This window comes from Aethalodelphis obliquidens, unplaced genomic scaffold, assembly GCF_003676395.1.
Source record: "Aethalodelphis obliquidens isolate GAN/ISIS:26980383/991018 unplaced genomic scaffold, ASM367639v1 scaffold8, whole genome shotgun sequence".
NCBI lineage: Eukaryota > Metazoa > Chordata > Mammalia > Artiodactyla > Delphinidae > Aethalodelphis > Aethalodelphis obliquidens.
The window spans coordinates 61255460-61268524 of NW_020837952.1; the positions used below are offsets into that span (position 1 = coordinate 61255460).

Below are 13065 nucleotides of genomic sequence, written 5' to 3' on the forward strand. Positions count from 1 at the left end.
AAAAAAAAAAAAAAAAAAAAATGGGCAGAAGACCTAAATAGACATTTGTCCAAAGAAGACATACAGATGGCCAAGAAGCACATGAAAACCTGCTCAACATCACTAATTATTAGAGAAATTCAAATCAGAACTACAATGAGGTATCACCTCACACCAGTTAGAATGGGCATCATCAGAAAATCTACAAACAACAAATGCTGGAGAGGGTGTGGAGAAAAGGGAACCCTCTTGCACTGTTGGTGGGAATGTAAATTGATACAGCCACTATGGAGAACAGTATGGAGGTTCCTTAAAAAACTAAAAATAGAATTACCATATGATCCAGCAATCCCACTACTGGGCATATACCCAGAGAAAACCATAATTCAGAAAGACACATGCACCCCAATGTTCATTGCAGCACTATTTACAATAGCCAGGACATGGAAGCAACCTGTGTCCATCGACAGATGAATGGATAAAGAAGATGTGGCACATATATACAATGGAATATTACTCAGCCATAAAAGGAACGAAATAGGGTCATTTGTGGAGACGTGGCTGGATCTAGAGACTGTCATACAGAGTGAAGTAAGTCAGAAAGAGAAAAACAAATATCATATGTTAACGCATGTATGTGGAACCTAGAAAAATGGTACAGATGAACTGGTTTGCAGGGCAGAAATAGAGACACATATGTAGAGAACAAACGTATGGACACCAAGGGGGAAAGCAGCAGGGTGGTGGTGGTGCTGTGATGAATTGGGGGATTGGGATTGACGTATATACACTAATATGTATAAAATAGATAACTAATAAGAACCTGCTGTATAAAAAAATAAAATAAAATTCCAAAAAAAACCCACCTAAGTGCATATGACTAAGTGAAAGAAGCCAACCTGAAAAGGGTACATACTGTATAATTGCAAATATATGACATTCCAGAAAAGACCAAACTATGGAGACAGTAAGAAGACCAGGGCTTGCCAGGGATTAAGTGGGAAGGAGACATGCATAGGCAGATTTTTAGAGCAGAAACTACTCTGTATGATACTGTAATGGTGGATACGTGTCATTATACATTTGTCAAAACCCATAGAATTCACAACACCAGGAGTGAACCCTAATGTCCACTGTGGATTTTGGGTGATAATGATGTGTCAGTACAGGTTCATTGATTGTAACCAATGTCCCACTCTGGTGTGGGATGTTGACAGTCGGGGAGGCTCTGCTTATGTGGGGAGAAGGAGGTACATGGGAACTCTCTTGTACCTTCCACTCGGATTTGCTGGGAACCTAAAACTGTTCTTTTTTTTCCCCAACATTTATTTATTTATTTATTTTCGGCTGCACGGTGTCCCAGTTGCGGCACACGAGCTTCTCAGTGGCAGCAGGCATGCGGGATCTACTGCCCCAACTAGGGGTTGAACCCGGGTTTCTGCATTGGGAGCACGGAGCCTTAACCACGGGACCGCCAGAGAAGTCCCTTAAAGCTGTTCCTAAAAATAAAGTCCAGTTTAAAAAAAATCTGGATTTGATGACCTGCTTAACAGAGCGAAAAATTGATCAGAGCTGCACAACACCAGTGCACTTGGTTGTATCCTGTCTTCTCCAGTTTGCAACTCTACCCCCGTGGTTAACTGTACTCTTTGACTTACCTCTCCCGAAGCTGTTGACCCTGGCTTGGGAAGAATGATGAGAAACAGAGTCAAAGAGTCTTCAGTGTAATACTCTCTGAAATTTGAAGGCTAAGCAATGCAATATATGGAAGAGTGGTGCCCTAGAAAACAAACGTTTCCTTTGTGGTTCAGCTCAGCACATCCAAGGGGTATTTTGTGCAGGACACTTGCATAAGGCTTGCTCTTGCCTTTGGGGATATTATAGTTTGGGGAAGACCAGCCAGGCAGGAGGAAGGGCGTGATTAAAGGATAAAGGCATGGGTGAGGCCGGGGGAACAGAGTTCCCCAGTAAGGAAGGAGGAAGGAGAGCCGCCACGAGCCCGGAGCTCCACAGACACAAGGAACACATGCAACGATCACGTGGATGTTATTAACCTGATTCATGGTTGAAGTGTCCAAGGTCGCCAGGAGCACTGCCCTCGCCCCGAGGTTGGGGCTTCATCCACCCGGCCCGCCTAGATGCTGCCGTTGATAAGAACCCTATGAGGAGAACATTGCTAACATTATCAGAACTTCCCGGAAGAGGAGATGACGTTTGCAGAGGCCGAGCCTGTGCGTCCCACAGACACCGTAACCTGCAGTTTGCAACTGAATTCGTCACTTTTCTCCCTTCCATGGCTCTCTCCACCCTGGGAACGCACTCTTCTCTTTACGTTCCGGATTTCGTGGATGTCACCCCATCTGCCCAGTTACCTGAGCCAGAGAGGAGGTTTATCCGAGGCTCTGCCCCAGTTCCCTGCTCCATGCCCTGCCAGCTGTCCATGTTAGCACTTCATCCTCTTCCGTCCTCCCCGCCTCCCCACATCAGCTTCCGGGGGCACCGTCACCTCTTAGGGGACGGTTACCAGCCTCCTAAGGAGTCTTGCTGCTTCTCGCCTTATCTGCTATAATCTGGACTCCACCCTGCTGCCAGAACAATGCTGAGGCAGCTCTTACCATCCCTCCGCTACTCCTTTACTGCTTGCGGGGCAGAGTCCACACTCCTGCGCCCGAGAGCGCTGATGCACCCTGATTGCCCTGCCGGCCTCTCCCGCCTCTGCAGGCTCTCTCCCTGCCCCCACCCTGTGCTGCATCAAAAATGGTCCCAGTTTCTCTGAGGCTCCCCCACCTCAGAGGTGGGGTTCATTTCCCCACCCCTTGGATCTGGGCTCGCCTCGTAACTCGCTTGGACCCGCAGAATGTGGCAGAAGTGATGCAGCATTTACGAGTGAGGTCTCGAAGTTTCCGCATTCACTGTTGGAACACGAAGGCACCTGCAGAAGCCTGTGCTGGCCTCCGTAGGACGTGGTGAGAAGGGCCCGGCCACAGTCACCCACCTCCACCGACCCTCCAGCCACAGCTGCCACCTGACCACAGAAGACCTGGCCAGCCCGGCCCAGCCCAAGTTGCTGAGCCACTGAATTGTGAGCAAATAAAGTGGCAGAGTTCAAGCCACTGAGCTTTGGGGCTGTTTGCTGTGCAGCGACGCGTAGCTGACCCAGCCCCCTCAAAGTGGGTTGTCCAGACCTTGGCTACTTACTCTGATGTTTTAGGTCATCTCTGCATGTGGGCTTTTCTTAGAAATGCCCCTTACCGTTTTTTATTTTTTGCTGCTGTGTTCCTTTCTGATCACCTCTTAGGATGCAGCTCGGGTGTCCCCTCCTTTGTGGAGCCTTCCCAACCCTCAGGGTGTCCCGTGACGGCACTCGTCACACTGCCTCTGCGACGATCACTTGTTTATTTCTTTCTCTTTCTTCGCCTACTGGCAGCCCAAGTGACTTTCCTCCCCGAGTCTCTGTGTTTTCTCCTCTGTCAATGGGACCAGTGCTACCTACCCTGCCCTGGTGCTGGACCCATTAAAACAATGCAGTGACTGTTACCGAGGGCCTGGCTCTCGGGTGCTCTGCGCACCTTCCTTGTCTTCCTCCCTGCCCTGTTCCCGGCCCCCACACCCGCTGCCCTGGGCTGGGTGTCCCCCCAAGGTGTCTCCAGGGAGAAGCACAGTCACCAGCTCAGGGGGACTTACATGGTCCACAAAGTCATAAAACACGGCCTCCCATCCCAACGGTGACCACCAGCGTGACTCTGAAAGTGAAGGCTCAGCCTTACGTCTGCCTGTGATGTATTTCTGCCAAGACCCGTCAGGACCTCCTTGTCTGGACCTGTCGAGGGCCTCGGGCCTCCGTTTCTTCTGTGTTGTCTGGCTGCTAAAAGCCCACCATCATCCCCGTGGCTACTGGTTCTGTCTACACTGGGTCAAAACTTTTGGGTGGTAAATGCGAATTTCATTTCCATGGACTTCTGCTGACAATTAAAAAAAAAATTTTAATTGAAGTATAGTTGATCTACAATGTTGTGTTAATTGCTGCTGGACAGCAAAGTGATTCAGTTATATACATATATATTCTTTTTCATATTCTTCTCCATTATGGTTTATTACAGGATACTGTATATAGTCCCTTGTGCTATACACTAGGACCTTGTTGTTGATCCATTCTATATATAGTAGTTTGCATCTGCTAATCCCAACCTCCCGCTTCATCCCTTCCCCAGCCCCCCTCCCCCTTGGCAACCACAAGTCTGTTCTCTGTGTCTGAGTCTGTTTCTATTTTGTAGATAGGTTCATTTGTGTCATATTTTAGATTCCAAACATAAGTGATATCATATAGTATTTGTCTTTCTCGGTCTGACTTACTTCACTTAGTATGATAATGTCTAGGTCCATCCATGTTGCTGCAAGTGGCATTATTCTTTTTTTATGGCTGAGTAGTATTCCGTTGTATATATGTACCACATCTTTATCCATTCATCTGTCGATGGACATTTTGGTTGCTTCCATGTCTTGGCTGTTGTGAATACTGCTACTATGAACATAGGGGTACATGTATCTTTTTGAATTACAGTTTTTTCTGGTTATATGCCCAGGAGTGGGATTGCTGGACCATATGGCAACTCTATTTTTAGTTTTTTTGAGGAACCTCCATACTGTTTTCCATAGTGGCTGCATCCATTGACTTTTTTTTTTTTTTTTAATTTGTTTTTTTTTTTTTTTTTAATTTTTTTTTTTATTTATTTTATTTTTGGCTGCATTGGGTCTTCGCGGCTGCGTGCAGGCTTTCTCTAGTTGTGGCGAGCAGGGGCCACTCTTGGTTGCGGTGCACGGTGTTCTCACTGAGGTGGCCTCTCTAGTTATGGAGCACGGGCTGTAGGCTTCAGTAGTCGTGGCACATGGGCTTCAGCAGCTGTGGCATGTGGGCTCAGTCGTTGTGGCACACAGGCCTAGTTGCTCCGCGGCACATGGGATCCTCCCGGACCAGGGCTCGAACCCGTGTCCCCTGCATTGGCAGGCGGATTCCTAACCACTGCGCCACCAGGGAAGTCCCCATGCATTGACTTTTAATTCTTGTAGTAAGCTTCTCTGCTCACTCAAATTCCATTGCAGCTGACATTAAAGTGTGTCCAAATTGTAGATTTCCTGTAATTATTTTGATATCACCATCCACAAAAGTAAGATTACATTTAAGAATGATGACACCCTTTTCAGGACAACGGGAAAGAGTTGAGTTTGAAGTGGCTGGAGCCGCTTCTGTACTATCATAGAGTGTGATCTTTGTGTAAAACTGGAGGGCGTTTTCTCGGAAACAGTCTGGAACATTCTTTTTGCACCTTTAAAGATAAAGGTGTAGAGGCTCACAACTACCCTTTATGCCCCATTTTTGCATGCCAAATTCTTTTGATTATAAAATTTCATGCCTTAGGCATTGTTGGGAAAGATCTAGAAAACTCTACTTAAATCCCTCTGATGTGCAGACTGTTCATAATATGTTTGATTTAATTCATTAAAATACATAGTCCTTCGTTTCCTGACCATTATTATACTCTGGTCCTTTTTTCTTCTGTTTTACATGTGTTTCCTAGGCATTTTCTATACTTACTTCGTCGTTAATCATTATGCGTGGGCTAATGATTAAACTATTTCAGTGAACTTCTGGCGCGGGGTAAAGGTACAGAGGGTTTTTTAGCATGCTTGTGTTTCTTTTGAAATGTTGTTTTCAATCCTAGCCCAGCAAATGAAGCCAAAAGTCATCTAAATAGTATCTCTAATATCTAAAAAGTATATAGGAAAGTATAAAGAACCTGACAAGGGAGTGAAATAGAAATGGTGAAAACCAGAAAAATTTGTTGCCTGAGAGCTGCTTGTCTGCTACATAAATGGTACTCCTTGGACAGAAATCCCATCTTTTACCTTTAAACCATTCAGTGAAGTCTAATTGGGTTTGATTCAGCAAAGGCAAGTGTCAGTAGATTCCTCTGAGCTGGCATTAACGAGGCATAGTAAGTGATCATTTGGGGGGGCTTGACAACACGGGAAGTTCCAGTCGAGTACAGAAAGCTAAAAGCAGCAAAGTGAACGACGGGTGTTTGTAACTGTTTCTACTCGGACTCTTTGGAGTCAGATACAAGTTCTGAGTGTGAGAATTCCGGCCCAGTTCCACTTGTTCTTTTTCTTTGAGTGTCTATTTTCATAGCATGTAAACATGTTTCAATAGCTAACTTTTATCTAACACTTAATTTCAGAGAACGTTTACAAAAGGCGTTCTAGGTGCAAGAAGGTCGGTTAATACTGTACGGGGCAAAAATGGGCGACATACATTAACACGGTTGGGAGCCAACAACCAAGTGATTTCCGCTTAGTCTTTTATTCCAGTCAGGTGATGACGCTTCTCTACTCTTTCTTCAAAGCACTGAACTTATTTTATCACCGAACATTTCCCAGGTTCTCTGCCTGTTGCTTCTAAGGTAGAGTCAGGCTGGTGATCTGTTCGTGCCTTTCCTGAGCAGTCTGTAATGTGTGCCAGTCGGTTGCCCAGGCTGTGGGCACGGTACCCGTTCTCAGGATAAAGGGGTCGATAAGCAACCCCTCTGCCCCCTACATCTCTGTTTGAAGCTTGCCCTTTCCTGCCGACTTGGACTTTGTTGTTCACTCTGATGCTTAGATTTGTTTGTTTGTTTGTTTGTTTCCTCTCTCACGCTTAGTTTTTAAGTCCCGACAATGGTTATGGTTCACTCTGTAAATTTCTGATCACTTTCCCGAGGTAGTGCCACTCTGACTTCTGTTTCAGACATCTGTACGTTTTGTTGTCTTTCGAATACTGACTGCACGTGCCGTTTTGCCGTCTGGGTGACACAGGCTGTAGAGGCAGCTGCAAAGCCGGGGTGGGGCCTCACAGACTTTCACCTGCTGAGTGTGGACTAAGTCCGAGTTCTGTGCCAACCTCGCTCAGCAGTGGGAGTGGAAACAACGCCTCCTGCATCGTAGGGATGGTGCTGGAAGTACGGACGCAGAGATTAGCAAAGTCCATCCCTACCCGCAAGCGACGTCCCGTCTAGTGGGAGACATGAAAACATTCCCAACACTGTCCCTATAATTAGGGCTACATCAGAATTGGGCCCAAGGTGCTGGGGGGACCCTGAGCACAGTGTGCTGGGCTCTCCTTGTCTTAGACTCAGAGCTCATGACGCCACCAGCCACCATTTTAGCCGATCTTCCCAACAGTCGAGTCATCTGAGAGTTGGTGATAAGGAAAATCCCCTGATGTCAAGGTTAGCAATTAGTGTTAAAATTCTTCTGGTGTTTTCACCTGCCCTGTGTTTGGGTGACATAAAGCAACGGCAGGATTCTGTGCCCCCTCCCTCCTTCTCTCCCTCTCTCTCTTCCTCCCTCCCTCCCTCCCTTCCTTCCTTCTTCCTTTCTTTCTTGCCTGTATCTTTTTTCCCCAGTGTTCTATAGTTTTCCTATACCCTGCTTCGTAATTCTCAAAGCAACATTTTGACTGAAAAGTGTTCTACTAAAAGTAGAATTTCAGCAGTTTACATCTGAGTTTCTGTTCTATAGGACGCAGCTCTACCATTTAAATTGGATGGGAAAGAAAACAAAATGCCTTTGGAAACCAACACGTCTCGGGATTGATTATCCAGGAAGGGGTGATGGGATTATGCATTATTATTACCTCTTCTCAGCACCCCCTGCTCTCTCCCTCATTTCTCCCTGCAAGGGATCCGAGGCCTGTTTGAGTTCCGCTTGCATCCACTCCTGCTTTCTTACCTCCTCGGCCACACTGGGAGCTGCTAAGAGGTCGTTTGCTGTGCCTCTTTCTCCCTCCAAAGCCCCGGAGGACCTAGGACATCGGGCACAGGGCACAGTAACTGGTTGCCCGTCTCGATGGACCAGGCGGTGGCCGTGTTCTGTGGATTTGAAAGGCAGGTACTTGCCGTGACCTTCCTGCCCCCCGAGCAGAGGTGACCCCGGCGTGGGGAGAGCAGGTGCGGAGCCTGCCAGGAAGCCGCAGGCCGGCGGAGCGGGCTGCGTGCCATGCAGCCTCAGCTCTACCCGGGGACACGTCCAAAGGGCACTCTCCCTTATCTGCTCTGGCTGGAAGCAGGCAGGGCCAGGATGTCCAGTGATCTGTGCAAAGGCCAGTCCTCCGGCCGGAGGTCACGGTGTTGCCTCACTCCCCAGGGATCTCGTTTAGCTCTTCTTAACAGGAACACCGGGTGTTTCTCTACATAAATCTCAGGTATCCTTTAAAAGCAGCTGACAAGTAAAATGATAAGATCTCAAAACATTCTAACTGCCTGGATGTAATGACAGGGAGACTAACATTTAGTCAAAGGTCAGTTCCTCCCGTTCTGGACACTCCTGGTTGGAAGGTAGAATGTTTGCAGGACTAAGAGGCTGCTGTCCGTGTGTGTTTTCCTTGCGGTGCTGAGACTAAGACAGGCAGAGGAGGTGGTCACGGCCCCGTTGATAACACAGCCTCTGCCTGGCTATCAGGTATCTGTTAGGCTGAACTCTATGGTGACGGTGGTAAGTTAATGACCCACTTTGGAACCTTTTGTTCATGGTGGGAAATACCTTAAGCGACGCTTACACCTTTCTCTTACTTGCATTTGAAGAAATTCAGTTGTGACGCAGAATAAAATATGATAGAAAAAGTGCACAGATTCACAGCCTGATTTACACTAAGAGATGAGAAAGGCTTCGAAATCTTATGGGAGTTTAATGATTCTCTTTTCTTTTTCATTGTGTGCTATTGTCCATGTATTACCAGAATTCCAGGCATGAGAGGCGAATTTCCCAAAAATGTGTGAACTGGACCCATTTTTCCTTTCTAAAGCAAGCCGAACCACCCCTTCATCTTTGCCCTTAAAGCTGCTGTTTACCTTCAGCTGGGCTGAAACGTGCAGTGTTTTTACGCAAGCCCGTCCCACGCGTTTGCTTTGGCAGTGTGTTCTCACTTGGTCCAAAGAGCCCAGCCTTCTGTGGTCGCGGTGAGGGGGCAGCCGCCTCGCGCTGAGCCCTGCCGGTGGTTGGGGGCACGCACCTCCTCTGGTCCTGTCCGCGATGTGAGCCTTGGGCTTCCCTGTGACCGTTTCAGAAGCTAAATGTCACCTTGTCGGCCCCGTTGGCGAGAAGGGACCCTACGAGGCTCAAGGGTGGACCTGGAGCGGGGCCTGGGGAAGGCAGGGATGGGAGGGGGGTTCAGGCAGGGGGGCTGGGGCCTGGCACAGAGGCGGACAGCACAGGGAGGTCTGGATGAGGCGATGGCCCAGTGCCACTGGTCACCCTGGGGGTGGGGGATGGCGACCAGGGCGAGATCCGGGGAGACAGCGTCACCAGGGCCCATGTCGAGCTAGGAGAACAGGCACAAGGCTGAGGGTCACAGGAAGTGGTTTCAGAGGCTTGAGCAAGAGCCTGAAGCCAGCCGTCACGGGAAGGACCGCTGTTTTGACTTTGTACCTGTGCGCATGTGCTCGGCTGCCCTAACAATGGGCCACTGACTGGGGCCCCTAAATAGTAGGCATTTACTTCTCACAGTCCTGGAGGCTTGAAGTCCAAGATCAAAGTGTCGGCGGCTTTGGGTTCCCCGAGGCCCCTCTGCTTGGCTTGCAGGCGGCGGCCTTCCCGCCGGGTCTTCACGTGGTCGCCCCTCTGTGTGTGCTCCCCGCTGTCTCTCTTTGTGTGTCCAAATCTCCTCTTCTTATAAGGACACCAGCCAGATTGGATTAGGGCCCCCTCTAAACACCTCATTTTAGTGGAATCACCTCTTTATTATCTCCAAAGGCAACCACATTCTGAGGTCCTAAGGGTTAGGACTCCCGCAGCGGAATCTGGGGGGACACGGTGCGGCCCGTAACAGTGCCCACGTGGAGAGCGTTCTTCTGTGTGTGAGTTGAAGCAGCCTAGCGCTGTCGGGGACTGACATGTTCAGATTTTTTTAACTCCACGATGTATTTGTTATGGCACACTCGTTCTTTAGGCATACCTACGTGACTCCCCCCACGGGTGCAAGGAGAACATATAATATTGCCTCCAGCGTGTGTGCCGGCTGCCTGCCCGTCCCACTCCCCCCGGGCTCCCACCTGAGCCAGACTGGCCTGCGCATGCCTGGAAGTACCCGCATGCTTCCATCCTGGGGGCTTTTCACTTGCCGCTCCTTTTGCTGGAACATTCTACCCAAAATGTCCGTACAGCTCACTGCCTCATTCCTGCAGGTGTCTGCGCCCCTTTTCTGCGCCGGTCATGTAGGGCAGTGTCCTTCCCCATCCTCCCCCTGCAGACTGTCCAGACCTGTCCCCACCAGAAGGTGCATTCTGGGACAGCGGGGACTTTATGTGTGTCCTCTGCTGTTTTCGTCCACCTCGGATACGCAGTGTGTGCTCGACGGTGCATGAATGATTCCTGGCCTGCTCACCTCTGGCTCCTGAGACGTGTTCTTGTTTAGAGATCTTCATTTTCTTGGGAGTTCCCTGGTGGTCTAGTGCCTTTCACTGCAGGGGTCTGGGTTTAATCCCTGCTCGGGAAACTGAGATCCCGCAAGCTGCTCGGCCAAAATAAAAGAAAAATAATAAAGATTTCCATTTTCTTAATGAGCTTGTCAGGAGTCAAGCGGAGGTAAGGTGGCCAACAACGTTACTTTTTAGATTGTGAGTTCAGGAGTGTCTCTTCTGATAAATGAGGTTTTTGTTCAAGGAAAACCAGTGTTCTGCTATGTCCACTTCACCCATGACTTCTCTCTCCTCCCAGGAACGTGGAGCCCGGCAGTGGGACCAGCTTCATCCGGTCGAGATGGTGGACACAGAGAGCCCGATCGGTCCCCTCTCCCCCCTCGAGGCTGATGATCTGGAAAGCCCACTCTCTGAAGAATTCCTACAAGAAATGGGAACCATTCAAGATATTTCTCAGTCCATTGGTGAGGACAGTTCTGGAAGCTTTAGTTTTACAGAATACCAGTATTTAGGAAGTGGTCCAGGATCAGATGGCTCCGTTATTACAGGTAAGTGTGCTACTTCCTAGAAAGCTTTATCTGGAAACGTTTTTTTCCACAGAGAAAGTTGTTCTCTTTACCTGGAGAAGACACATCTCTCTGCATTAAAATCTTCAGATGCGTAAAGGCATGACACGCAGTGCCACTGGGCCTTGAAACTTTCCAGGCGTGTCTTGCATATCATAGTATGCCTTCTTTTTTTGTTTTTTTTTTGGATAAACTTTTTATTGAAGTATAATATACACATAAGAGTGCACACACCATAAGTGTGTAGCTCATTTGATTTTTCACCTGAAAATATCATTTTTACACTACGGAGTAATCTCTTGCATGTAACTTACCTGAGCAGCCTGTGTGTAATTTTTCACCGTGATGAGCAGCTCTGTGACACACCTCCCTGTGGGCAAATCTTTGAGTGCATCCTGGGTGACTGATTTTCTTTTTTAATTTTAATCTTTTGTCCCAGTTGGTTATTTATGTTAAATACAGTTACCTGGCAGGGACGGATAGTTAGGGAGTTTGGGATTGACATGTACACACTTCTATATTAAAAATAAATAACCGGCTTCCCTGGTGGCGCAGTGGTTGAGAGTCTGCCTGCCGATGCAGGGCACACGGGATCGTGCCCCGGTCCGGGAGGATGCCACATGCCGCGGAGCGGCTGGGCCCGTGAGCCATGGCCGCTGAGCCTGTGCGTCCGGAGCCTGTGCTCCGCAACGGGAGAGGCCACAACAGTGAGAGGCCCGCGTACTGCAAAAAAATAAAAAAATAATAAAATAAAATAAATAACCAACAAGTATGCCTTCTTTTTAAAAGCTGTACATAAACCACATAATGCTTGAAATTCAGCAGTCAGCTGCATTTTTTAAATGCTGTGAGTTTATATTTCTTTAAAGCAGAGACTCCTACTGTAATAAAAATCACTCTCTTTTATCTGGAAATGTATCTGAACCATCTCTCTACTCCCTTGTAAGCTTTTATATACAGAATGGATGCACAGCAAGGTCCTACTGTATAGCACAGAGAACTATATTCAATATCCTATGATAAATCATAATGGAAAAGAATATTTAAAAAAGGAATGTATGTATATGTATAACTGAATCACTTTGCTGTACAGCAGAAACTAACACAACATCGTAAATCAACTCTACTTCAATAAAAAAATAGTAAAACCAAAAAAATAAGTTTCAAGATGGTGACAGTAGGAAAAAAAAACTACATCAGGCATCAGCCAGTGCAGATACAAAGAAATAAAACACGGGGTCTGCTCAGGTCACCTTGCTGTGAAAGAGGAAATCATTGCACAGTTAATCTTTCTGAGCAACGTTTAAGCCACGCTGGTATAATGTGGTGTAAATTGTACCTTGATTTAAAGGAAGCCCTGTCTGGGGTGGACTTGACTCCACTGTACTTCTTGGCAGAAGTGGGTTTTGGATCAGACAAACTAGACTTTATTTTTAAATTTTTCAAAAATTTATTTTTATTTATTTATTTTTGGCTGTGTTGGGTCTTCGTTGCTGTGTGCCGGCTTTCTCTAGTTGCGGCGAGCGGGGGCTACTCTTCCTTGCGGTGTGCGGGCTTCTCATTTCGGTGGCTTCTCTTGTTGCGGAGCATGGGCTCTAGGTGCACGGGCTTCAGTAGCTGTGGCGCGCGGGCTCAGTAGTTGTGGCTCGCGGGCTCTAGAGTGCAGGCTTACTAGTTGTGGTGCACAGGCTTAGTTGCTCTGCGGCACGTGGGATCTTCCCGGAACAGGGCTCGAACCCGTGTCCCCTGCCATGGCAGGCAGACTCCCAACCACTGTGCCACCAGAGAAGCCCCAAAATAGACTTTAAAATAAAGACTTTTACAGGAGACAAGGAAGGACGCTACATAATGATCAAGGGAACAATCCAAGAAGAAGAAGATACAACAATTATAAATATACATGCACCCAGCGTAGGAGCACCTACGCTCCTATATGAGGTAGATGCGAACAGCCATAAAAGGGGAAATCGACTGTAACACAGTAATAGTGGAGGACTTGAACACCCCACTTACACCAATGGACAGACCTTCCAGACAGAAAATTAATAAGGAAGCACAGGCCTTCAAGAAGT

At 47.8% G+C, this 13065-nt stretch overlaps 1 protein-coding gene across 4 annotated transcripts in view; it reads left to right on the forward strand.

Moving 5' to 3' along the window:
- PPARA (peroxisome proliferator activated receptor alpha) overlaps positions 1-13065 on the forward strand; it is a 75726-nt gene that overhangs the window by 37691 nt on the left and 24970 nt on the right. For all 4 annotated transcript variants that reach the window (XM_027107983.1, XM_027107982.1, XM_027107984.1 and 1 more), the window contains exon 3: positions 10726-10975. In XM_027107983.1, coding sequence (XP_026963784.1) covers positions 10768-10975 — 208 coding nt within the window. In that variant the 5' untranslated portion in view covers positions 10726-10767. The remainder of the gene's footprint in view (positions 1-10725; positions 10976-13065) is intronic.